At 53.0% G+C, this 26,101-nt stretch overlaps 1 protein-coding gene across 1 annotated transcript; it reads left to right on the top strand.

Moving 5' to 3' along the window:
* Positions 1-9,504: 9,504 nt before the first annotated feature.
* C1QL1 (complement C1q like 1) lies at positions 9,505-17,223 on the top strand. The gene is made up of 2 exons (XM_012786814.3): positions 9,505-10,356; positions 16,145-17,223. The coding sequence occupies exons 1-2, from the start codon at positions 9,760-9,762 to the stop codon at positions 16,322-16,324; spliced, it is 777 nt and encodes a 258-aa protein (XP_012642268.1). The 5' UTR covers positions 9,505-9,759; the 3' UTR covers positions 16,325-17,223.
* Positions 17,224-26,101: the final 8,878 nt, after the last annotated feature.

The following is a 26,101-nucleotide window of genomic DNA, read 5'->3' as shown; positions in this document are numbered from 1 at the left end:
TTGCTGAGCTCTGGGCAGGGCCCCTGCCCGCTCCCTGGGCCTGTCAGCCACTGATCTGTTCCATGTTCCTATAAATATTTACAAATCCCAGCTGCTGAGGAGCAAGACATCCTCCACCAGCTGGGGCTCCCAGCCTGGAAGCCAGCAGGGAGGGAACTAGCGAGCGAGGAACATGGGGGAAGGGAGGAGGACTGCACCACAGTCAGGCATCAGGGACTCCTGAGTTCAGCTCCTAGTTCTGCCAAAGGCCAGCCTGGGTCCAGCATGTCCTCACCAGGAACCTTCAACCACGCCTCTGCCCTGCCCCTACCTGATAGAGACAGAGGCTCCCCCTTTTCTGCTATCTTCTGCCTTCTATCCACAGCTCTCAATTAGGGGTAAAGGGAGGGGACCTCTTAATTTTTAAATGACACAGAAAATTCTTCTGAAGTCCCGGGATTGTATTATCTCTTTGAACTCAAAATCTTTCCCATGACACTTTCAGGCTCTTTCTGGATTGGAGGCTGGAGGACATGGCAGCACAGACCCCTGTCATAAGAGCCCCTCTGTAGCCCCTAAGGGGAGCTAAATCCTTTTACCTGGCCTCATCCCACCCCCAGTCACCCCTGTCACTGCTGGAGCTGGGCTGGTTGTGAGAACCTGGAGGCAGTCCGAGGGGACCTCTGGGGAAGATGCCCCAGTCCATCAACTCTGTGGCTCAAGCTGGTGGTCAAACACCTGGCAAACTAGCTCAAGAGAGCTTCCCTTCTGAGGCAGAGACTGATTTTTTATTCTGGAGCCCCTATACCCAGTGTCCAGCCCAGGGTCAGGCACAGGCCAACAGGCTGGTGGGCATTTGTGTGGCATCATCAGCCATATGCCTAGATCTCCAAGTCAAGCTTCCACAACAGCACTTGGTGGAAACTCCAACTCCTAGTCCCCGAAGGCATGTGCCTGAGGACAGCACCATAAGGCCTGGATGTGCTGGGCCTTTCGGCTCAGGCAAACCCAGAACAGACACAGGAACCCCTGGAACTGAGTGAGATGAGAGCTCTTCCCTTGTCTGGGCTAGAATTTCAAACTTACTAATGTCGAGCCCTCCTGGCCCTCCATGGGACTCCCCTTGACCATGCCCAGGTAGTGTCTATATCCTGGTCCAGGTCCTTCCAAGAAGACAGACACTGGGAAGGATCTGGAGTGGGAGGGGGAAAAGGCAGAGGGAACCCTATGACAGTGAGGGGCTGTGTGTGGGACACCCCCGGAAACTTGGCCCAGATGAAACATCAAAGGCAGTCGGGACTGCAGCTTCCTGTCTTACTCTCCCAGATCCGGGTCAGCTGCTTTCACTGGGTGGGGGAGTCTAACCATTCCAATTTCATAATATGAAAAGGGCTGGGGCCATGCTCAGTCTGCCACCTCTCTTAGTCCAGAGCTTTGTTGAGGTACATGGAGAAGGCACAGGGCAGGACAAAGGTGGCTCAGGGGCCCAGAGCTTTCCTTGGCAAAAGTCAACTCGCCCCACCACTGAGAAAACTCTGACCTTCTCAGCTGCCAGGGAGGAAGAGGGACTGGGGAGGAAGAAGCAGGGAGAGGGGATAGTCTGGCACTCTGTGTTCTGGAAGAGAAGTCTGATGAAGGCAGTGGCATGGCAAGGGTTAAGAATATTCCTAAAATAGCCAAGTGAGAGCCTAAGCCAGCCGGCTAGTGCCTCTCCCGGAGAGCAGATCTATAGCGGGAAAAGTCAGGCTGGTCAGGCTGATCGTGCCCCACCGCCTGCTGCCTGGCTCTGGCTGCTAATTAAGCCTCCCACTCCCTTCCCCCCACCAACCCCCAACTCCTCCTGTCCTGGGGGTAGGGGATGATCAGTGGGTGAAGGGGCCAAGTCTCCCCAAATGACAGAGAACTCCAGCTGGGACCAGGAATCCTGTTACCCAGAAGCCCCCTCCATACATACTCCTGGCCTGGGCCAGGGAGGGGCACACAGAGGAACAGACAGGCACAGTGCAGGCCTCATGGATGGGATCAAGGCCAACAGGACAGAACAGCCAAGTCCTCCCAACCCCACACATGCATGGTCAGCTACTGTTATCAGGTGAGGATCCCCAAGAAGCTCATCAAATGGTAGCATCTCCTGGGTATGTGTCTCCTTCCACTCGGGGCATCTTGGGGTGATGTTGGGGCATGGAGGGGTCAAGGGAGCCCCTTCAAGAACAAAGCACATCTCTGTTTCAGGGGCAGGACCAGCTACATAATTTGCACGGCCCAGTGCTAACTGAAAATGCAGAGTCTATTGTTCAAAAATTGTTATGACTTTCATCTTCCTTTTTCTCTGATAAAAAGATTTAATAATAAAAAAAAGAGATAAAAGACAAAAATTGTTATGACTACTCGGGAGGACTGGTTGAGCCCAGGAGCTCAAGGCCACCCTGGGCAACATAGCAAGATCCTATCCCTAAATTAAAAAAAAAAAAATATTAAGAATGTCAAGGCGGGATGAGGCATGGTGGTAGCTTAAGCATGTAATCCCAGCTACTCAGGAGGCAGGAGGATGGCTTGAGGCCAGGAGTTCAAGACCAGTCTGGGTGATAGAGCAAGATCCTGTCTCAAAAAAAAAAAAAGAATTTCAAGGCAGTGAGAGCAGAGCATTGAAGCAAGTTCAGGTCCCTCCTGGGTGCAGGGCCCCTGCCACCATGCCACTGCACAGGTTGCGTGTCCATAAGCTGACCCTGTGTAGGAGTTCAGTTTAATGAGCATTTACTAAGCACCCACTGCTCAGTTGTACTGCTCTATTGGCTCTGCCACCTCAGAAAGCCCCTCTCAGTGATGCTGCCCCCAAATGTATGGAGATGAGGTGCTCAAAGACCCCTCTCAGAACAAGGAAGGGCGGCGGCTGGGCCACTTCTGACCCTGGCTAATTTGGGCTCTCCTAGGGTACTGCTGCAGCCATGTTCTACTCCTCACGTCCAGCAGTTAGACTTCCCTGGCCCCACCCTCCACTACTGCCCTCCAAGGCTCTGTGTGGACCACTGGGCACAGAAGCCAGCAGTCAGCCCCTCCTCCTTGGTCCTCTGATCTCTCACTTGGGGCATGTCGGAAAGGGCCCCTGGATTCCCATCCTGCCTCTGCCTCAGGTTGGCACTGTGACCCTGGGCAAGCTGTTTCCTCTCTCCAGGTATCGGCTTCCCTGTTTGTCAAAGGAGGGGTCTCTAAGACCTCTCTGGACCCTAAGTTCTATGGTCTCCTGAGGTGGGAATAAGAAAGAACATTTTTCCTAGAAGAGACAGGGCTTCCAGAGAGGAAGCCCTCCCGAGCCACCCTAGGGAGCACGAGGCCTTCTTTCTGATGCCCCATCCTCAGACCCAGAACGCAGGAAAACCAGCTGCTCCCCAATAGCCCCAGTTCCTATTCCTCCCTCAACCCTGCCTGGGGGATGGGGGCTGGGGGTCTGGAAGAGTCACAGCCTATGGGAGGGGGTGGGGAGCCCGTGGACCACACTGGCCAGGCGGTGCCTTCTCTGCTGCCTGTGCAGGAGGCTCTGCATAATTGCACTGCCTGTCACTCCTGCGTCCTGCTATCTGTCTCTCCAGCTGACCCGGCGCGCCTGCCATTATATTGGTTCCTGTTGGGCTGCAGAGACTCATCACTTATACATGCAGCCGGGAGACGCAGGCTGGGCTGAGGGAGGTGGCCCTTCCCAGTAGGTCCCCCTCCCTCAGCCGGGGCCTTCTTGGGGCTGCTATGCTGAGTGGGTGGGGAAGATGCCCAGGCTAGGCAGGTCCCCGGAACACCCACGCATGAGGCCCAGAGTTCTTTAGTGAGAGAGGAATAAGAAAACCTGCCTATGACCAGGGTACTTGGGCGCTGCCCCCTCAATCCCACACTCTCCTCTTTAGGAGACAGTGCTGAGGGGAGGGGCTCCTAAAGAAGGTCCCCTCACCAACCTCTACACCTGGCCAAGACTCAGAAGTTCTGTGACCAAGCCTGGCTTAGCCCACTGAGGTGTGCCCTGGCCTCCCCACCCCAAATCACAGCTCAACTTCCATTCTCCCATATTTTCTGACCAAATGCTCCCTCTCCAAAGGGGTGTTGAAATTATGAAGGGTTTTTCCAAGAAGGATCTAGAAGTGCCTGAATTAAAATGTCATTGCGGGATTTAAAATATTTTAACGGATGCCAATCACAGCCTCTGAGCTGTCCCAGACAATTACCCAGCCCAGAGAAAGAACTGGAAGCCCTAAAATGTGATGAGACAACACATGGCAAGTTGGTGGCCTAACTGGGCCTCGGGAGCAGGTCTCTGGCTCCTGGTGCCTTATTTCCTATCCTGTCCAATCCAAGGCTGTAGATTAGTGGCTTCAACCAGAAAACAAAAATATGCCCTTTATACTCCTGGGCCTTGACTCTAAAGTGCCTTTGTCTTGCCCGCCAGGTGTGCGCCTGCTGGGTAGAGTGGGTGCTGACAAGCCCCCACCTGGGTGAAACAGACCTGTGTTCCAACTCTGCCCTCCCTCGTACCAACTGAGTGATCTCGGGCAAGTCATTTAACCTCTCTGAGCCTCAGCATCCTCATCTCCAACATGGACATAATGCTTATTCCTTAGACTTCTAGTGAGGGTTAAATGAAATTGAGTATCTAAAACACCTGGCTTTATGTACTTTACATTTCAGTACCCAAGTAACAGCAACAACATTCATCCCTTCTTCATTCAACAAACATTTTGAGATACTTCCAGAAATCTGAAAGTTTCCTGACCTCTAACCTGTCCAGTCCAATCTGTCTACAAGGTAGACATTCCATCTCCTGCCTTCCCAAGTCAGGCCACGATCAGCTCTCACCTGGGCTACTGCAACTACCTCCTACTTAGTTTCCTTACCAATACTCTTACTCAATTTTAATCCTCCTCCCCACAGTAACCAGAGTGATTGTTCTCATTTGAAGAAATCTGATAATATCACCCACTTAACACCCTTCTAACTGCCCTTAGGATAAATTATAAACTCCTTGTCACAGCCCACAAGGCCCTGCAGCTTGGTCCTTAGCACATGCTGTTCCCCCTGCCTGGAATACTTTTCCCTCCCTCCTTCCTCAACTTCTGACGGCCATCTTCTCCACCATGCTAACTCCTTTGTCAGAGCTTAACTTAAATATCACTTCCTCCAGGAAGCTTCCCATGATTCTCTGCCTCAAGATGAATTTAGGTGACACTGCTGAGCATGCCTATAGGACACATTCCCAGGCAGTGCACTTATCAGGCTACATAGCAATTTCTTCTTTGACTGTCCAGGTTCCAGCAATACGACGTAAACTACATGAGGTCAGAAGCCTTTCCCACTCTTCATTATGTCCTGTGGTAACAAAAGCTATGATGGTCAATTAACATCAGTTTATAAAGTGGATGAAAGTTGGATAAATGGAGGGATGAACATATAGACGGAGAAAATGACACTCTCTGTAAACTCTTCCTGGACTCCTCTAGGCAGGGCATTTTTTTTTTTTTTTTGAGACAGAGTCTCGCTTTGTTGCCCAGGCTAGAGTGAGTGCCATGGCATCAGCCTAGCTCACAGCAACCTCAACCTCCTGGGCTCAAGCAATCCTGCTGCCTCAGCCTCCCGAGTAGCTGGGACTACAGGCATGCGCCACCATGCCCGGCTAATTTTTTCTATATATATTAGTTGCCCAATTAATTTCTTTCTATTTATAGTAGAGACGGGGGTCTCACTCTTGCTCAGGCTGGTTTCGAACTCCTGACCTTGAGCAATCCTCCCGCCTTGGCCTCCCAGAGTGCTAGGATTACAGGCGTGAGCCACCGCGCACGGCCTTGGCAGGGCATTTTGAGCTTCATAACACCTAATGCAAACCTCTACCCAAGCCTTAGATTCCTTGGCTATAAAATGGGGAAAATAATAATATCTACCTCATGGGGTTATTACTCTTAAGTGATATAAGCCATGTAATAGTTTTAAATCCATGGTAACAGGTTAAGTTTAAGTGAGATAATCCACATAAAGTGCTTAGAACAGGATCTTGCATTTAGTAAGTGCTCAAAAAATGTTAGTTACAATAATTATAATAGCATTTATAATTTTCTTTCTGCCTGTGTTGCCCACCAAATAGTGAGCTTCTCAGGGGCACTGCTTAGGTCTTACTCATCTTTGGCTATCCCACTGCTGCCACCTCTCAGAGCCTAGCTAGGTGTTTTTTAGGAAATGTATTATAAAAACAAGCAAATGCAGACTTGCCAGCTGATGAGTCAGGGCACAGCAACCCCCTTCATCACTCACAAATCCAGACACACACTAACACCGACAGTCTCTTACACATTCACACCCACTCACATTCATTCAAAGAACCCCAAAATACCATGGAACAGCCACTCAGTTTCCTAAAGTCAGCTATGCATAAGTAAACAGCCTTACCTACCCGCCTCCCTGTAGCCTTCATAATCCACCCGATCCCCAGCACCCCACCCCTGGAATGATGGGAGGGAAAGCAAAGCTGGACCTTCAGCCCCTAGCCCTGACAGCATCCCAGCCACAGATGGTGCTGCCCTCCTTCCCTACTGTGGGTGCACTCCTTTCCCTTTCTGAAAACCCGGGTCCCTGGTGTCGGCAGGTGGTTGAAGAAGAGTCCTGGGAGCCAGAACTCCAGGGTTCCTTCCTCACTCATCTTGTCCCATCTCTGAGCCTGGAAGCATAGACCCACTGTCCCCCAAGCGCAGCAATCTGTAGGAAGATGGCAGGGTCCAGGAAAACCCAGCCTAGGATGGTGCAAGGGCCTTCTTAGCCTTGAGATGAAATAATTACACCAGCTACCCTGTACCGGGTGCATAAGGGTAAAATACTGAGCCCTAGAACTTTTTACACGCGTGATATCTCATTTAATCCTCACAACCACCTTGTTCCAGAAGAGGACACTTGGGGCGCTGCAGGTTAGGTGATTTACCTAACATCAGCAGGTGGGATCCGCATGCAGGTCTTTAATTCTAGAATCTTTAACCGCCAGGCTTTACGGAATGTGGGGGCGAAGGGGGCCTGAAGGGTGGCCTTCAGGTATTAGGCCGGGAGTTGCCTCTCAAGACAGCACCCACTCCGCGATCGCCAGGCCCTCATCTCCGGGGAAAAGGGGCGCTGAGCTCCCGGGGTGGGGGTTGCTCCTTTCGAAACCTGGGCGGGGCTTGGCGAGCCCAGGGGAGGCACCGAACCGGTGGCCCCGGCTCACAAGCCAAGATGGCTGTTAATTAAAGTGCTGGCGCCAGCTCCTCTCTGCAAAGTTTGAATCCGTTATTTTCCACTCCAGCGAAGCGGGGAGAATCCGGCTGGGCTGACGGAGACGCCACACCGCGCCAGGGGAGCGGGCGCTCTGTCGGGGCGGGAGACGGGGCGCTGTGCAGCGGCCAACGCGCCTCCCGGACGCCCCGGCGAGCGCTAGGGTGGGTGCTCCTGTCGCCTCCTCCGCCAGCCGGCAGCCAGCTGCAGTAGCGGCCAGCTGCGGTGTCCCCAGGGTCTCTGCAGAGGGCTGTGGGTGGCGGGCGAGCCCCAGCGCGGTAGCGGAGGAGGGGCCCGTGTACGTGCATACCTGGGAGAGCCGGGTCTGTACAAACCATGTGCTAATGACTGCGCACATGCCCATCGGGTTCCCAGCCCTGTCGCTCGTGGGGGGCGGGGTCACACTGAGGAGACAGCCATGGGGGACCAGGAGGCCGGACTGACTGACAGCGACAGCCGAGGATAGTCAGCCTGGGGAGGTCCAGCTTGGGCTGAGTCCCCTACCCCTGCACTTTGGGCAGTAAACAGCACCTGGAGACCCACTCTCGCTGAGGCTGAATCCCTGCTCTACCACTTATTAGCTGTGTGACTTTGGGCAAATCTCCCAACTTTCCAGAGCCTCAGTTCTCCATCTGTAAAATGAAAATAATGATGGGCTTTACCTCTTTGGATTGATGTGAAGATCAAGTGTGATCACCTATGTAAACCATTCAACACAGGGCCTAGCACACAGTAAGCCCTGAGTAAATGCTATTTATTGATTTTTTTTAGCTCCCTCCTTGGTGGTGGGGATCACTGTAACCTGGACTCAGCCATCAGTGCTTGGAGGGTCCTCTCTCACAGCCTCTCATTAGATGTCTCCATATATCTTTCTTTGCAGCCCTGGGCACAGGTAAGCAATCTCAGCCTTGGGTAGGTAAGGCCAGAGATCATACGGCCAGTGGCGATATGTCAGCAGGCAGAGTGTGAGCTGGGAGTGGGCCTCTCAGGCGAGAAGAGGCTGGGGTGTCTGTCATTCTTTAGCAGTAGCCAGAGCTCTGGGAATGGAATGGCAGAGCCCTCCCTGGTGGGCTGGATGAAGGAGGGTGAAGGAGGAGCAGTGGGGCAGCACGAGCTGGGTCTCAAATAACGTGACAAATATTTTGATGGAAGCAGACACATTTCAGTTTATGCAACCTAAACACTATTGCACTAGAGGAAGAGGAGAGCCTCACATAATCTGATGGAGAGAAGAGTTAGGGGTCGTTGAGGAGGCTGAGGGTGGAGCTGAGGGACTGGGCGAGATCAATGGCTCCTCTAGGCGGCTGGAAAAAGGGGCCACTACCCAGGGATATATCTGTACCTGTCAGCGCAGAGAAGTAACGTGGCGGTGCCCACCTTCTTAGGATCCCCATTTCTCCCTGGCCTAGAGGCAAGGATAAGGGGATGATCAGAGAAAGACAGAGGAAGGGGGCACCAGGAAAAAGCAGCCTGGGCGGAGACCAGCGAGGAAAGGAAAGGCGACGACCTGGCAGAAGGCAGGTCCCGGGAACAGTCAGTGCCAGAAAAGAGGAGGCAGCTCCTCAGCACTCGGGATCTGCTGGGCACGCTGACAGGCAGGTATTCGATGCCTGGATCTCCCAGACGCTCGGCCTGAGTGTGGAATGGCCCCTCTCTGTCCTTCCTTTGCCTTCCCTCTTTTTCCCCCTCATAGCCCCCTTCTCATCCTACCTACCTTCCCGCTCCCCGCTCGGTCCTCCCCTCAATGCCCTCTTTGTCCCCTGCAGACCCGGTGCTACCCCCTCGCTTCCGCCCCCTGCCGGTCGTGCCCCTAGCGCCTCCCTCCGTCCCTCTAAAATTCCTCGTGACCGACCCTCGAGGCTCTCTCCGGGTCCCCTCGGCGCTCTCTGGTCTCTCTGTGGCCCTCTCTTCCGTTCTCTCTTTGGTCCCTATACTCTCCCCTTCCCTCTGAGAGCCTCTCCTGTTTCTCTGACTCTAGCCCCCTCCCCATTTCCGAGTCTCAATCTCTTGCTTTCTCGGTGGCCCCTTCCTCTCCCGGCTCCCGCCCGGGTCTCCACGGCCCCGCCCCCTGCGGGCCCCGCCCCCTCGAGGCGCCGGCGGCCCAATTAGGCGCCGGCCCCGCCCGCAGCCCCACCCCTAGCGCTCCGGAGCCGCGCGGAGCGGGCGGGGCGGGGCCCGGCCGAGGGGGCGGTGGCCCGAGCGCGGGGCCGGAGGAGCGAGTCGCTAGGCGGGAGGCGGGAGGCAGCGGCCGCGGCGCTCAGTCCGGTCGCGCAGCGGGAGGGAGGCGCGAGGCAGGAGCTGGCGGCTGGGCTCCGCAGCGCACCCAGCGCAGCGCGGTGCCCGGGGCCCGGCCCTATGCCCGCAGCCCCGCCGGACCGCCCTTGAGCGCGGGCGTCTCGCCCGCGCCCCCTGCCCGCCGGCACCATTGCCCCGACGGCGCGGCCGGGCGGCCCGGCGCTCCCCAGGTTCCGCGCGGGCCGGAAGACGCTGCTAGCGGCCGCCGCGGGTGTGGTGATGCTGCTGGTGCTGGTGGTGCTGATCCCCGTGCTCGTGAGCTCGGGCGGCCCGGACGGCCACTATGAGATGCTGGGCACCTGCCGCATGGTGTGCGACCCCTACCCCGCGCGGGGCCCCGGCACCGGCGCGCGGCCCGACGGCGGCGACGCCCTGAGCGAGCAAAGCGGCGCGCCCCCGCCCTCCACGTTGGTGCAGGGCCCCCAGGGGAAGCCGGGCCGCACCGGCAAGCCAGGCCCCCCCGGGCCTCCCGGGGACCCGGGTCCTCCAGGCCCTGTGGGGCCGCCCGGGGAGAAGGGTGAGCCAGGCAAGCCGGGCCCTCCGGGGCTACCGGGCGCAGGCGGCAGCGGCGCCATCAGCACGGCCACCTACACCACGGTGCCCCGCGTGGCCTTCTACGCCGGCCTCAAGAACCCCCACGAGGGTTACGAGGTGCTCAAGTTTGACGACGTGGTCACCAACCTAGGCAACAACTACGACGCGGCCAGCGGCAAGTTTACGTGCAACATTCCGGGCACCTACTTTTTCACCTACCATGTCCTCATGCGCGGCGGCGACGGGACCAGTATGTGGGCGGACCTCTGCAAGAACGGCCAGGTGGGCCAGGAGGGGGCATAGGGCTGGCATTGGGGGCAGGGCACCCAGAAAGCCTGGGGCAAATGGGTACCCCATCAGAGTAGGCGGGTGCGCCAGGCGGACGCAGGTGGAGATCCCACAGCGGCCCCGCTTAGGCATCACATGTGGGGCTGGTCGGAGACAGCGAATACCCCTGACATCTCTCTTCCTGGGCCCGGGCTCCAAAACAGACGCTGCTGGGCACTGGCGACATGGAAATGCAGCTGATAAAGCCAACTAGTCAGAGCGTAGAGCTCCGGGGCGCGCAGACTTGCCCTTGGGGGCTTGGCCTTTGGGAGGCGGTTTCAGGCAGATACCAACCGGCAATAAGGGGAGGGCAAGGATGGCTCTAGGGCACCAGGTAGGGAGACGCAGCCTTGGCGCCCTCGGGCGCCTAGGCGCTTGGCTATGCGCGCATGCTGGAAGGCGGGGTGCAGGAAATGTTTGGGACACAAAGGCAAAGAAAGCCCAGCGCTCAGAGCCCTAGCCGCAATACATCCCCCGCCCTCGGGAAGGGACCATTAAGCGGATCTGACACTCTTTGCAAAATCTGGGACTTGGGGGGGGGCGGGTTCCCACTGTGTCAGAGCTACGTTGTGCTAGAAGGCTGCCTTGGGGGTGAAAAGTTTTTCCTCTGAGACAGGGCAGAGACAGAAACTACCCCTCTTCTTGATCTCCCAGCTCCAATCCCTCCTGACTCCTGGACTGTAGGGGGATCCTCTCTATTCCCTGTCCCCATTCCAAACACTGGAGCTGGAAGGCGCCCAGTGTGTGGGGAGTCAGGTATTGGGACCTCGAGTGTGGCTAGCTCACCTTGGAATGGTCTCTCCAGGACCAACCTCGACCCAACCCTGCCCCAGGGTGACAACAAGGTTACTCAGCTCCCTTGATACCACCTCCTATCCCAGTGCTCCCAGCTCACTGAGGCCTGGGGGCCTGAGGGCATGGCCAGGCTGAGTATTCTCTTGAAAGAAGGGGACCCCTGGTCAGAACTAAAGCTAGGAATTGGGAAGAAATCTCCAGAGATTGAGACCCAAGACCTTGTTGGAACCCTTCCCACCACAGCACTACCTTGAGGCTCTGTTGGCCTGCAGTTCTGCAAGGCTTTTGGACAGGGGAAGGGGCAGGCAGGGGGTGTCAGCAGACCGCCTACCAGGTGCTTGTAAGTCCGCCCCCATCTTCTGTTTCCTCTGCCTGGCCAGTCCCCACCCTGTTTTCTGGTTTCTGCCTCTTCTCTTTCTCTCTTTTCTGTCTCTCTTCTGTGTCTGCCACTTTCTGTGTCTGTGTCTGTCTCTCCCTGGGTTTCTGGCCTCTCTCCCCTGGGGGTAACCCCCCTCTTCTCTATTCCTTGTGTGTCTCTCTCCCTCTTGTATCTATTAGGCTTTCCGATGTCTCTCTTCTTTGTCCTTGGTTCCTGACCAACTGGGAGGCCCCAGCATCCAGCAAGGGCTCCTTCTGCAGACAGCCCCAGGATTCCCTTATTAATCACCAATACGGGATGAAGCAATGTCACCTTCGTCAATAGAGTTTCCTCCTTTACCAAAGAAGTTTGGGCTGGCACAAAGCTGAGTTTTCAGGGAGCAGGGGCTTTGCCTGGATAGGGCGGCAGTCACCAGGCCAACTGTAGCCCCTAGACCCTACCTAGTGCCTGCTGGGCACCACCTCAGGAGTCCCAGCAGGGCCCCAAAGATGCTGTGTGCCTGGGGCAGGGGCACTTGCTTTAGCCACTAGGAGGTGAAACTATCTCAAAAGCCCCTTCTTGGCCAGGCACGGTGGCTCACACCTGTAATCCTAGCACTCTGGGAGGCCGAGGCGGGCGGATGCTCCAGGTCAGGAGTTCGAAACCAGCCTGAGCAAGAGCGAGACCCTGTCTCTACTATAAATAGAAATAAATTAATTGACCAACTAATATATATAGAAAAAATTAGCCGAGCATGGTTGCTCATGCCTGTAGTCCCAGCTACTTGGGAGGCTGAGGCAGCAGGATTGCTTGAGCCCAGGAGTTTGAGGTTGCTGTGAGCTAGGCTGACGCCACGGCACTCACTCTAGCCTGGGCAATAAAGCGAGACTCTGTCTCAAAATAAATAAATAAATAATAAATAAAAGCCCCTTCTTTCTCCTTCAGGAGGGGAAAGGTGTTGGCAGAGTCGATGAAGGGTGCTCACTATAGGTGGCACCGCAGGCTAATAGAAACAAAGGAGGTGGCTTTAACTATAGGCTTCAAAGACTCAGCACTTTGTTACTCAGATCATACTCCCCCAAAAGCCCAAGACAAATAATGGGGCCTACAGCCCCCTCCCCTATATCCTTCATGATTTCTCCATCCAGATTGCCTAAGAGACTCATTTAATCTCACTAGTCATTCCACATATTAATTTTGAGTCCCTGCTAGGAGACAGGTTTGGGGCTTGGTACCAGGGGTTCAGTCTACTTGCCCTCTAGACCTCATGGCCTCTGTAGGGGGAACAGTAATAACCATACAATAACACACCCCAATAATACTGTGTTAAAGGTGGGCTGTGAGCCCTACTTGTGACTTCTGTCCCCAAATGTGTTGGCTGGGAGAGAGTGATTCAGTGGGGCCTACCTTGGCTCCAACCAACCTGATGGGAGCAGAGACTGGTGAACCTGGGTCCTGAAGGTAAGGAGGCACAGCTAGGGAGAAAATGAAAGGTCAAATGTAGGGAAAGGCTGGCTCAGAGGTGGATGAGGACATGCAAGTTAGCAGAGAAAAAAAATGACAAGACTGGGCAATGGACAGGAACAGGAGGGGAGCTTGTGTCTCCCATGCCTTCAGAACTGGGGGTTGCTCTAGGCTTTTTCTTCTTGGCTTCCTGTCTACAGAGAGGCTTCCAGAATTTCTTTGGGAAGGCAGAGCCAAATCTGGGCCTTGGCCCTTTCCTGGGCAAGATGGGGGTGGGAGAAACCACCTTCATACCTGGTGCTGAGGCCCCCTCTGTCATTATCTGAGGTCCACTGGCCCCTGTCCTTAGGGATGGCTTTTAGTCGACACCCCTCAACCTGAAGGCACTGAGCCCTCATTATTAGGACATGAAGAGCCTGAGGAAAGGGCTCTAGGTTAGGGGTGGTGCTCAGGGTCAGCTGCCTGCAGTGGCCGCCAACAACCACAGTTCAGATGGGTCAGGGAGGATACAAAATTGATAAAGGGGGCCGTGTGGGGACCTGCCAGGGCCTATGGTCAGGGTGCTACTTGTCCAGGGTAGGAGGCAGCGGGGAGGTATTACAAATGGGCGAAGGCTTAGACAACAGAGTCTAGTTGAGGTGAGAGGTGCTGGTGTATATAAATTGAGGGCTACAGTATAAAGACTTAACTGGAAATCATCCTCTCACCTGGTGGTGGGAGGTGGCCCCCAGCCAGCCTCTCTGGCCACTAATAGCTTTCACAACACAGCACAGTGCCTGGCACAGTAGGTACCCAATAAATGTATGAAAACACAAGTGTCCCCTATGGGCCAGGCTGACTGCCTGGGAGCCACACATGCATATCCAAGACCCCAGCATTGATCTGGGGGCAGGGACATGTTTGCTGGATACCCTCTCACATAGTTCTCCTAGTGATACCACTGCCTCAGTTTCCCTTCCTGGCAGCCCTTGAGGAGGTGGTTCTACAGTGCCCCCTGGTGACAAGGCCCAGACCTACTTTCCTGCTTCCATGGCAACCTCAATTCCCAGACTTCCCCTTGGACCCCAGGAGGAGCTGGATGCCTCAATTGTTTCCAGTCAGGCAGAAAATTGGGACCCCTGGGTTCCATTCCTGGATCCCCCACTGTCTAAGGATGGAAGGGCATAAATTCTCCCTGCCTCCTTGGATAATTAGGATAATTACAGCAACAATCATAGTGATGAATAAATAATAAACATAAGCATAACAGTTCTGATGCCTGTCACATCACTGGGAGATTCCCGATGACTGATGACTGTATTCTAATGGATTTAGCTATTAAGGAGCACACTGTTTTAATGAGTTAAGGCTAAATTAATCTGGGTAATAAAAATAATTGTTATTAGTAGTAATTTATTAGCAAAGATAATGAAATGCATGTGTAATAATAAATACTAGCAAGATTAGGGCCCAGGGAACAATACAGGAGTTGGCTGCTTGCTTTCAGCTGTTCCCTAATAGCTCAAGATTTAAATATTTTTTCTTCACCATCAAAAGGCTTTTACAAAGGTGGCAGTGGTGAGCACGGTCTTCTCATCCATTTTTCTAGACAGAGAAACTGAGCTCCTTGACAGACAGCATCTCTCTCATTTTATACCCCCCACTTTAGCTGGACCAGGAGTTTTCCCAGTTAAGTGCCCAAATAGTTCCTTCTTGGATTGGGGAAAAGATGTTGAGCAGGGAGAAGGGGCTGGAGGAATTTGGGCTTTAGATGGAGGACCGCATGCAAATATGTCGGGTCCTCTTCATTGCAGCATTGCGGCTGAGTCAGCAGCTTCGGCACAGCTGACCTGCAGTTCTGCCTCCAGCCCAGGAGAGAGGATGGGCCCCTCCCCTAATTTGGCTTGGTTCTGCCCAGACATCAGCCATGGGGGGAGGGGGACAGTGAGCTGCCTTCAGGGAAGGGACAGGATAGAGGGGCCTTTGAGAAGCCTGGCTGAGAGGAATCCCCCCTCAGTGCAGCCTCCCCACACCACAGGCCTTAATCCTGTAGGTGGCTCTTTCCTTCCCATTCTCCACCCAGGGTCCTGGAGAAGCCCATATCTTCATGCTCAGCCCTGTGTTGCCTCAGTCTGAGAGGAGTGTCTGGAGATCATTTTTCCACCATCACACAATAGCTATGATTAGTCAGAGTCCCTAAAGGTGATGGGCAGGCTTCAAACTACAATGCTAGTACCCCTTTGACCCATCATGCTGCCTGTCCCTCCCCACCCCCATCAAGGCAAGAACCAGCAAGGATGTCAGATCAGCCTGAGCATCACAGAGGGAAGTAAGGCCTGAATTCCCTTCTTCCTACCCAGTTCCTTTCTGCCACCGTGGGGTGAGACAGAAGGAGCTAAATGTCCTCTTTGGGTGGGGTAATAGTCACAGGTATATATCTACAGCTCCCTGGAGGCTGGGACCCAGCCCCAATCTAAGTCTTAGGAGGGGAAAGAGTTACCAGCCTTCCATCTCACTGCTGCAGTGTGGGAGACCCTGGCATGAACTTCAGACAAGGCGTCCACAGCCCCCCCCCACCCCGGTTCTGGGATAGTTGCTTACTAGCAACCTGGCATTGGTCCAGACACCTGACCTGTGGTGCCAAGGGGTGCCCTTGTGTCCATCCACTGACATGAGATCGGGTGGATGTGGCTGAAATGTATGTAAGCATCATTATTATTAAAGCAGAGAGAAAGGAATGATGAGAGGAGGGAAGGCCTTCCATCCCCTGGGGGTCCAGAGAATTCCCCTGAGCAAGGAAGGACTTCCAGGCTTGGATGTCCTGGAGGCATTGAGGTTCTCCAAGGCCAGATGGGAACACCTAGAGGAGTTAAGGAGGAAGACTCCACCTTCACTCCAAATTCAGGCCCAGATTAGACCTCCTGTAGAAATCCAGGGCTCCCCTGTGACCCCCTCCCAAAATGTGTCATGTATAATTGGAAGCAGGGTGGAGTGGGATGACGAAAGAAGCAGGGGGAGAAAGAGGCTGGGCGCCCTGTTTGGGCTGGAGGCCGGGCTTTAGGGCCTCCGGATCCTCCCCACCTGGCTGCCTCACCTCCCTACCCTCTCACCTTCTCCCATCTCCGCCCCCCATACCCGCCTCCGCAGGTGCGGGCCAGTGCCATCGCCCAGGACGCAGACCAGAACTACGATTACGCCAGCAACAGCGTGATCCTGCACCTGGATGCGGGCGACGAGGTCTTTATCAAGCTCGACGGAGGCAAAGCGCACGGCGGCAACAGCAACAAATACAGCACGTTCTCCGGCTTCATCATCTACTCCGATTGAGCTCCCCGCGTCTGCATCCCCTGTCCCTCACCCCCAGGGCTCCCTTCCGGGCGGGGCAGGTGAAGACCCATCCCCCGCTACACGACCCGGCTATGACGCCCTCGGTCCGCCCACACCACCGCCTGGGCCGCAGCTAGGCCCTCCCGCCAGCTCGCCGCAGAGCCGGGCTCTGCGCGTCCGCGCCGGGTCCCAGTACCCCGGAGGCAGTGTTTACCGCCCCACGCCCCCGCCCTGGCCCGCGCTGTATATTTGTACAATAGGACTGTTTACTGCCCACCCCCGCCTACCAGCCCTCCCCAGCCTGGGGCAGGGTCGGTGGGGCTGCTTCCTGCGCTCTAAGATGAGCAGCCCTCTGCTCCTCCGGGGTGGCACCGCCTGGGGGAGGGGTGAGTTGGGGGCTGGATAGCTTCCCAGCACCCCCAGAGCCCCAGCCCGGCTGTGCCCCGTTTGACCAAAGCTATAATAAAAACATTTCCATCCTGCGGGGTTTTCAGTATGTGCCCTAGTGAGGGATGCGGGAGGGGACCTCGGACCCTGCTCTCCTCCAGACTGGGAAGCAGTATAGTGGAAGCTTCTGGGGAAAACCAGGTGCCAAAGTCAGAGTAGCTCCAGGGAGACTGGCCAAAGGGCCAACGTCCACCACAGCCCAAGTGGGCTTGGGAAGCTGGAAGGGGAAGCAGCCCAGTTACGTCACCATTTCACATGGTGGACAAGTTCCATGTTTGCATTGCTTAAAGTGGCTTCAGCATTCCAAAGGCAGAGGCCATCCTTAAACTGGGAGACAGGTTCTCAACCCTGTGCCACTCACTGTGTATGATCCTGGGCAAGTCACTCCTCTCAGACTCAATTCTGGGTTGCTGACAGCCATAGAAAGGAACAAGCTTTGCACTATTAATAAAAGCTGGCTGATCTTGGTCCAAACACTTCACCTCTGGGCCTCAATTTTCTCAGCAATCCAATGTAGGTGAGGAGGCCTATCTCACTTGATTGAGGATTAAAGAGGTATAATGTCTGCTCAATAAACATAGCTTTTATTATTTATGCATAACTTTAAAGTTTGCAAAATGCTTTCAGGTATTTATCTCACTCAAGTTTTCCAAACGGCCCTGGGAGGTTGAATGGGCAGATTTTGTTCTTCTAGGGAGGTGTGACAGTTGCTATGTTCTGTGATTGTACTGAAGTCCACGACACACTAAGGCTCCTTGCACTGCCACCGCCTCCCACACCTCCTGTGATTGGGGGCTGTGACAGTCACATAGGGCATTCCTAAATAATTATACCCAATATTTAGAGAGCACTCACTATGTATCAGACACTATGTAAGAATTTTATAAATACTATCTCATGGATATGTGTGTGGGGTGGGGAGTGGATTTGCAGGACAGCTCTCATGCACTTTAACATAGATGCTGTTATTTTATCCATTTTAAGTAAACAAACTAAGGCTCAGAGAGGTTAAGTAATTTGCCAAGATCACAGAGCTAGGAACAGGCAGATGTCAGTATTTGAACCAAAGACCATGTTCTTACCCAGTACTCCATATTTCATAAAGAATTGAGATCTCCAAAGCAGAACTGAGGATGGCGTTAGGGCAGCCTGAGTCCAGTCCTTCCATTCCCACCCTGGCCCTGCAGAGATCTGATTTATTTACAAGCATCTGCCCTGGGCAGCAGCCATGGCATGAGCCTCTTGGAGAATCCCAAGGCTCTACATTGAGGAAAAGTGCCATCTGGCCTCCCCCCACCCCAGTCTGGCTCAGCTGGAGAGACAGGAAGGAGGGGTGGCTTCCCTCCTGGCCAGGCCCCATGTATGGACCCTTGTCATGGCTGGCAGACTTGAATGACTTTCTTTATCTTCTTTTCTCTTCCCTACCTCCCCCACTGCCAGCTGTGGCCATTTAATAAAATTAGCTTAATGCTTGTTACTTCCCTGTGGGCTCTGGAGATTGAAATCTGCGGGTCCCCACAAACCCAATAAAACCCCTGGCAGGTCTGGCTGGATTGAGAGTCTCTGTTGAGAAGAGTGATTAGATTAGAAGGCACTCCTCCTGCCCCACCGGTGCTGCCCACAGCGCCCTGTGATTCTGTAATGGCCACATTGGCCTGGAATTACCCAGGCACCACACCTGACAGGCTCCCCACCACTCCCCAGAGGCCACAGGGACTGGTCCAAGACCTCCATTACAATGAAAAAGCATGTTCGTCATTTCTGTAGTGAGTGCCTGACTGGCCAGCTGGCTTGCTTTCTTTCTGGTGACTTGACAATCCTCGTGTCATTTTGAGAGATGGGACTGAAATTTCCATTTTGCAGATGAGGAATCATAGTCTGAAGAAAATTCATGACTTCCCCATGGTCATGCAGTAAGTTTGTAGCACAGCTGGGACTGGACTGAAGTCAAGGACTTTTTCTACCTTTGCAGGGCACAAGGAATGTCCTGCAGCACTAGCTGCCAGCTGCTTGTCACTCAGGCAACATCCCAGCTGCGGAAGAACCTACCGGGAAAGTAGCTCCCCCATCAAAGAGGGGCTCCCCAAGAGCAAAATCTGTTTTTTCCCTCAGATGTGGGACACTCTAAGGCAAGAACTGTGTCTTTACCATCAGATTGGGAAGCTTCCTGAAGGCAAGACTTGTGTCTCCTCCATCAGACTAGTGGGGTCTCAAATTGTACTTTCTCCTTAAATTGTCAGCTCCTTGAGGGTGGGGTATTGCTGCCGAGACCAGGGATTTGGGGGTTTCTGGATGCAGAGACTGTGACTGCCATTAATGGTGCTGAGGGTAGATACTATGCTTTTTCTATTAAACCAGGCCTTTTTGAGAGCAGGGGACAGTCTCCATCCTTGGACTGGGGGTTCCCTGAAGGAGAGACTCTGTCTGCTTATCCAACTGGGGCCTCGCTGAGAGCAGAGGCTGTGTCTCCCCTTTGGACTGGGGGCTCCCTGAAAGCAGGGCATGGGTCTCCCCTCCTCCTCAGTCAGGAGCTTTTCTGGCACAGGAACATGCCAGGGGCAGGGCTGGGTGGGTGGTGGAAAGGAGGCTGGACAGGCAGAATGGCAGGTCCGCTCTGGAGGAAGGAAGCAACAAGCCTCCCCAGGCTGCCTCCCCTTTAGAAAGATGTGTGATTAATTAGTGAATGATGTCCCTGCCAGGAGGGGTATGAAGACGGAGGTGCCCCTGGAGCTCACACACGTGGGATACGCCAGGCCATCCTGTGCCCAGGCAGCTGCCAGCCCTAGGGGCTGGTGCTGTCCTGGTTTGGGGGTTTATGGGGACCAGAGAGGGCAGCAAGGCCCACCACTGGGGGTTGCCCTAATTGGATGACTTTGCAGGAAGGCCAAGCAGGTGTGCTTGGCTCTCCACTTCAGCTTGCTACAAACACATCTGCCGTGGTGAGGTCCAAGGGTTAATTGCCTCCTGCCTCACTCCTGGTAACCAATATTTCATTTACTGCTTAGAGGGGGAGCTGCCCAGAGAATCAATCCTGGATAAGCATCCAGGAGACAGGGGAGTTGGGGAGGCACAGGAGCTGTTTCCTGGAGGAGCTCTGAGCACCAGAGGAGGAGTAAAAGCACAGAGAAGGCGGCCAGTTGCTCAAAGCTATTCTGGGCTTCGCCTAAATTCTGCTGAAACTGCCAACAAGACCCCCAAGGGCTAGGAGAAAATTCCAGGGGTCCAGAGGCTGCACTACCCCAGCTAGCTGTGTTGTTTCCCATGTCCTGGTTCTTTCTGTATTTATTTATCTGGGTGCCCCCCGCAGATAAAGCTGTAGCAGGTTAGACTCTGTTAATAAGGTTATTTTCACAAGTGATGAAGGTATATTTGAAAAGTGGAATTGGAGGTGTGAGTTCCTCGCTCCTTTCCAGGTAACCTTAAAATCCCACAAATGAGGTGATAATAAAGTGGAAGTGAAAAGTCTACACATGTTTGGAACTGGAAGGGGGTGGAAGGGTTACTGAGAGGTGGCAGCTGGGGGCTGGAGGAGAAAGAGATCAGAGGGCTGCCGACCCCACACTTTCCATATCCTCGCTTTGCCCCATCTGCCAAAATTGAGAATGAAAGCAACAGAATGGGCAACTCCCATTACACGGCTGGAAAAACTAAGAACCAGAGAGCCCAAGTTTGCTCAGGTTGGTTGAGGGCAGAACCAGAGATAGCAGGACCCAGGAGACATACAGGAAGTGGAGACAGGAGAACTGGGTTCAAGTCCTGACCATACTCAGTGTTTCAGTAAAAGACACATCACCTCTCTGAGTCTCAGTTTCCCCGTCTACAAAATGCAGCTGAATAATAAAATTATCTACTTGAAGGGCTGTTGTGAGGCAACAGATGACAACCTGTTTTGTAAGTTATAAAGCAAAATGCAAATGCACCCAGAGATTCAAGATACCTGCAGGGATCATACAGATACATCCAGGACACAGTGGTATTAGAGGGCAGGGAAGGTTTTACAAACTGTTAGCACGGGTTACCTCTGAGGGAGCTGTACTAAGTGGGGCTTATATTCTTTATTTGTATGTTTGGAAATGTTTTACAACACCATATTTTCCTCCAAAATCTAAGCCTCCATCCCCGGAGCTTTTGCTGAAGCTGCCCTTTGGGGGATGGCAGTGAGGGGTAGAACTGAGGCAGCTGGGGGATTTCTCTCCTTTTGTCCAAGGACTTGGGAAATATTGAAACTGGAGGAACAACAAATACTCCCTCATCTCTGTATCAATGGCAAAGTTATAGCAGTAGCTTATATATCATGCACTGTTCTAAGAATTTTGCATTTATTCATTAATTTAAGCCTCACAATGATCCTGCAAGGTAGTTACTGTCATCATCCCCATTTTTTCTTTTTCTTTTCTTTCTTTTTTTTTTTTTCTTTTAAGAAATAAGGTCTCACTCTGTCATCCAGACTGGAGCACAGTGGCACAATTATAACTCATTGCAACCTCCAACTCCTGGACTCAAGCAATCCTCCTGGCTCAGCCTCCCAAGGAGCTAGGACTATAGGCAAACACCACCATGCTTGGCTAATTTTAAAATTTTTTGTAGAGATGGGATCTCGCTATATTGCCCAGGCTGGTCTCAAACTCCTGACCTGAAGTGATGCTCCAACTTCGGCCTCCCAAAGTGCTGGGATTACAGGCCTGAACCACCATGCCCAGCCTCATCCCCATTTTTAGATGAGAAAACAGGCACAGAGAGGTGAATTAACTTGCCCAAGGTCACATGGCTAACCTTTTCAGGGCACAGGCCTCATGAATGGCCCTTCCTTATTTCTGTCCTTCAAGGAGGGGAAGGGTTGAATTTCACACTCTCCCACTCAGAGCAGTCTTTCCTTCCCTAAGTCACCTAGCACCCCTTGCCATGATGCCTGTTGCCTGGGCAGCTTATGTCGAGGGTGGGGCCTCCTGCCTCTTCCCAGATGGTGAATGGCTCCTTTCCAGGCCCACAAGGCACAGGCCCCTTTGCTCCCAGAGTGAGGAGCACCAGCCTGGACTAAGAAAACTGCCTAGGCTGGGAGAGTTACAGACCTCTCCCTGCCTGACCAGAGCCATACGAACACCTGCTCATTATTAAGTCCAGGCCTATTGCCTCCTCTTCCTTGAAGCCTTCCTGGACTCCCCCAGTAGGTATATACCTGTCTCCAAGGACGGACTGAGAGCATCTTCCAAGTAAGACAATGTCTCACTCAGCATGTAACACTGTGTCTGGCACATAGTAACCATTCTACCATATAGCAGCTATTTCAAACAGCTCTCATTCTGCTTAAACTTTCACCTTTCCCTGCTGTGACGGACGCTGTGATGCACTGCCCAGGTCTCCTTCAGGACTGAAGGATCCATTCCCCCAGCAGATGGCTGTCAGCTACCAGCCCCCTTTCAGGGATTTCCTCTGTTGATGTGAGCTGCCTTGTTCAATGCCCTGCTCCTTCTCAGGGCAGCCTGCTTCCCATGACTGATCAGCATGCGGGTTTAACTGCCTGGCCCCCAGCCCCTACTCAGGACAATTCTGAAGTGTCTTCCCAGCTTCAGAGCTCCCAGCTGAACTTCTCCTTCTGCCCAATCCTGCTTCCTTCCCTTCTCTTCCACAGGTATTAATTCCAAGAGCATTCCCCAATAAAGTTCCTGTACACTGATCTCTGTCCCAGTCTGCTCCAGAGTACCCAGTCTGCAATGCAGAACCCAACCCCATCTTACTCATTCACTGATCCTTTCAGCCGATATTTATTGAGTAGCTGTATGTGTCAGGCCCAGAGCAAGGGCCATAAGGGCCATAGAGCGTAAAGCTAACCATCCAATGGATGAGCACATCTCCTATCTCACAGAGAAGCCAGAAGTCACAAGAGGGAGATTCCATCAACTTTCCACCATAAAATTCATAAACTTCCTGCCCTACTGTGCCCCTCCTTTCCTCCTTCTTTCTTGCCTGCATGGAAGATACATCCTGTGCTCTCCCACCAGCAAGATCTACCTATTTTTGTTAGCTCAGGGCTGCCCCAGTTCTAAACTGATCATCTGTGAAACCCCTCAGTCCCAGCCAGGTACATTGGGATGGATGATCACTCTACCTCCCACTATAATCACACCTCTCTATTAATCTTCAGCTGCTCACTCTATATCAGCTCCTTCCCATCATCATTTAAATCTCTCCTATCCTGAAAAATCCTCCTTTAACCGCTCACCCATTCCAGCTACTACTTCATTTCTCTGCTCCCTTTAGCAGGCAAATGCCCTAAGAATTGTCACTTTTTCCTCAAGTCCCACTCTCACCTAGCCTTGCCACTCCTGTCAAGTCATACCTACTTATTGATAAACCAGTGAGCACTTTTCAGTCCTCAGCATGTTTGACTTCTGTGCTAGGACAGATCAGACCTTGAAGTTTGGCCTGGGTTTAAGATGGAAAGAATGATGTCTTGTACTTGATTCAAGGACCTTTTAAAATTGGTCTATATCAGAAGTAGCTAATGCCACACCTCAATGCAAAGGATGTACAGTGATAAGGGTGCAGGTGGGAGGATATGCCTCTCTCTGCTTCCTTTGAGCACCTAGGGTCTTGGAAATCATAAACAGTGAGACATTCACATGCCTCACAAGAGCACAGAGCCTGCTGCCTTTCACACCCCAACCACATCAGCCCAGAATCACCTTGTCTCCACACAAGGAAAAGTTCTGTACCCAGCCCTCAGATCAGGGTTCTAGGCCTTGAAATTCTTGTTGGGCCAATTCCAAACCAATCTACCCTTCTCAGCACCTGTGATGTAACACCCCCAAGTTTTCCAGTTGTGTCCATTAAGGCAGGCCTGGCCAGGCCCTACCAAGGCCCCTCAGCATCATGCAGCAAGGCTGACTCTCTCACCTGTGAGATTCTCTTCCCTTGTCTTCTGAGAGCCAAGGAACAGACTCTTTGGGCAGGCTAGCTTCCAATCCTCCCTCAGACCTCAGCCAGCATCCCACTCCCCATGTTCTCATTATTGACTGTATCTCATGTAATTGTTCATACTTAATTGTCTAATTTCTTCCATAGACTGCAAACTCCATGAGGGTAGGATGAGGGTGTTTATCACTCACTACCCTATCCTCTGAGCCTACCTGTCTCATATCAGTAAACAGTTGTTGAATAAATATGAGACTACCCATTACCATTTATTTCATTGAATGTCTGCAAGGTGCTTCACCTACATTATTTCTAGCCTTTGTAACAAGCTAAGTATTATTTTATTCCCTATTCTGTAACTTCAGAAACTGAGGCTCTGAGAGGCTAAGTGACTTGCCCCAGATTATCCAGCAAGTAAGTGCCCCTTTCCACTGCCACAACAGAGCCTCCCTCTGCCCCTTGCCCATTCTGACTCACCTCACCTCCAGCTAATTGTCTGATCCAGAGCAGGACCAAGGCAAGACCTGGCTTATAGGACACAAGAAGCACTTGCTCCTGAGGGCTCCTGGGAGTCCAAAGCTCTGTTCAAATACACATCCTGGCTCAAGCAATCCTTCTGCCTCAGCCTCTTGAGTAGCTGGGACTACAGGCATGCACCACCATGCCCGGTTAATTTTTTCTCTATATTTTTAGTTGGCCAATTAATTTCTTTCTATTTTTAGTAGAGACGGGGTCTCGCTCTTGCTCAGAGCTGGTTTTGAACTCCTGACCTTGAGCAATCTTCCCACCTTGGCCTCTCAGAGTGCTAGGATTACAGGCATGAGCCACGGCACCTGGCCCATCCTTTAACAGTTTTATTTCTCATGGTTAGTGGAGATGGCAAGAAGTACCCTGGTTTTCTTGTAGTTTTACAATGACATCACCTTTGCATAGCTCTTTTTTTTTTTTTTTTTTTTGAGACAGAGTCTCACTTTGTTGCCCAGGCTAGAGTGAGTACCGTGGTGTCAGCCTAGCTCACAGCAACCTCAAACTCTTGAGCTCAAGCAATCCTCCTGCCTCAGCCTCCAGAGTAGCTGTGACTACAGGCATGCACCACCATGCCCAGCTAATTTTTCCTATATATATTAGTTGGCCAATTAATTTCTTTCTATTTATAGTAGAGACAGGGTCTCGCTCTTGCTCAGGCTAGTTTTGAACTCCTGACCTCTAGCGATTCGCCCACCTCGGCCTCCCAGAGAGCTAGGATTACAGGCGTGAGATACCGTGCCTGGCCAGTTTTCTTGTTTTAACCTCACCAAACTGGCAGTGCTATTCTATTGTGTAGAAGGCAATTGAAGTCCAGGGAGGTGGATAAAGAGTTTGGGCCACGTCAACTGGTTATTAAATAGTGACTCTATTAGCTTGATGGCTGGTCCTATGAAGGAATTTTGCCTTTCTCTGTCCTACATGCCCCAGATATGCCCACAGTCTCAATGTGGGGATAGATCAAGTTTACTGAAAGTGGTGAGCAACTGGCGCCTAATGCAGCCTTCACCTGCTTGGTCCTAAATCGAATTCATAGAAAGCTATTCCCTTACCTATGCTGGAGCTTTGGAGGCTTTCATATCCATGCTGTCTTAGGTAAGTAGGAAGGGCATGATATTTGCCCTATTTTATAGATGAAGAAACTGACACTCAGCTAAAGTGACTTCCATAGTCTCAGCACTAGTTAGTGACTGGGCCAATTGGCAATTCTTGGACAACCACAACCTCCGGTGTTGGAGAGCAACATGAGGTTGGCCCACCAGAATCCAAGCAGCAGGCAGCTGTTCAGGATGGAGACAGGGCAGCCCATTGGTGCTGCACGGGGCCAACCCTCATATACAACATTCAGTCATGATGCTCCTGACGCTGTGTAAGCCACGTGGATGGAATTGCCTCTCTGTCTCCCGGCTAGAGTGCAGTGGCGTCATCGTAGCTCACTGCAACCTCAAACTCCTGGACTCAAGTGATCCTCCCGCCTTGGCCTCCCACAGTGCTAGGATTACAGGCATGAGCCACTGCACTGGGAATTGCCATTCTTGACGTCCATCGGGTTTGCCACATCAAGGAGGTCCTTGAAGTTCATTCTTGGAATGGTCCCCGACAGAGAAGAGACGCTGGACAGTGGCTCTTCCCTCAGACAGACGGATGCGACTTAGCCCAAGAAAAAGCAGGCTTAAAAACCTGTTGGATGTCTGGTTGCTGTAATTAACAATGAGTCCAGCTCCAGGGACCACAAAGACGGGTCGTGGACTCCCGTATCCCAGCCCCGTACTGGTTTCGGCCGGCCACTCTGGTCTGTCAGCCTCGGAGGCGCTGCCTCAGACCCGCCTGCACCCAGGAATGGGAAGTGCGCAAGCGCACTGTGAATAGCGCCAGCCACCTCGGCTTACTTGG

This window comes from Microcebus murinus, chromosome 18 (genome assembly GCF_040939455.1).
Source record: "Microcebus murinus isolate Inina chromosome 18, M.murinus_Inina_mat1.0, whole genome shotgun sequence".
NCBI classification, from domain to species: domain Eukaryota; kingdom Metazoa; phylum Chordata; class Mammalia; order Primates; family Cheirogaleidae; genus Microcebus; species Microcebus murinus.
The sequence above is the reverse complement of the archived record's forward strand: the minus strand, read 5'-3'. Positions and strand labels throughout refer to the sequence as shown.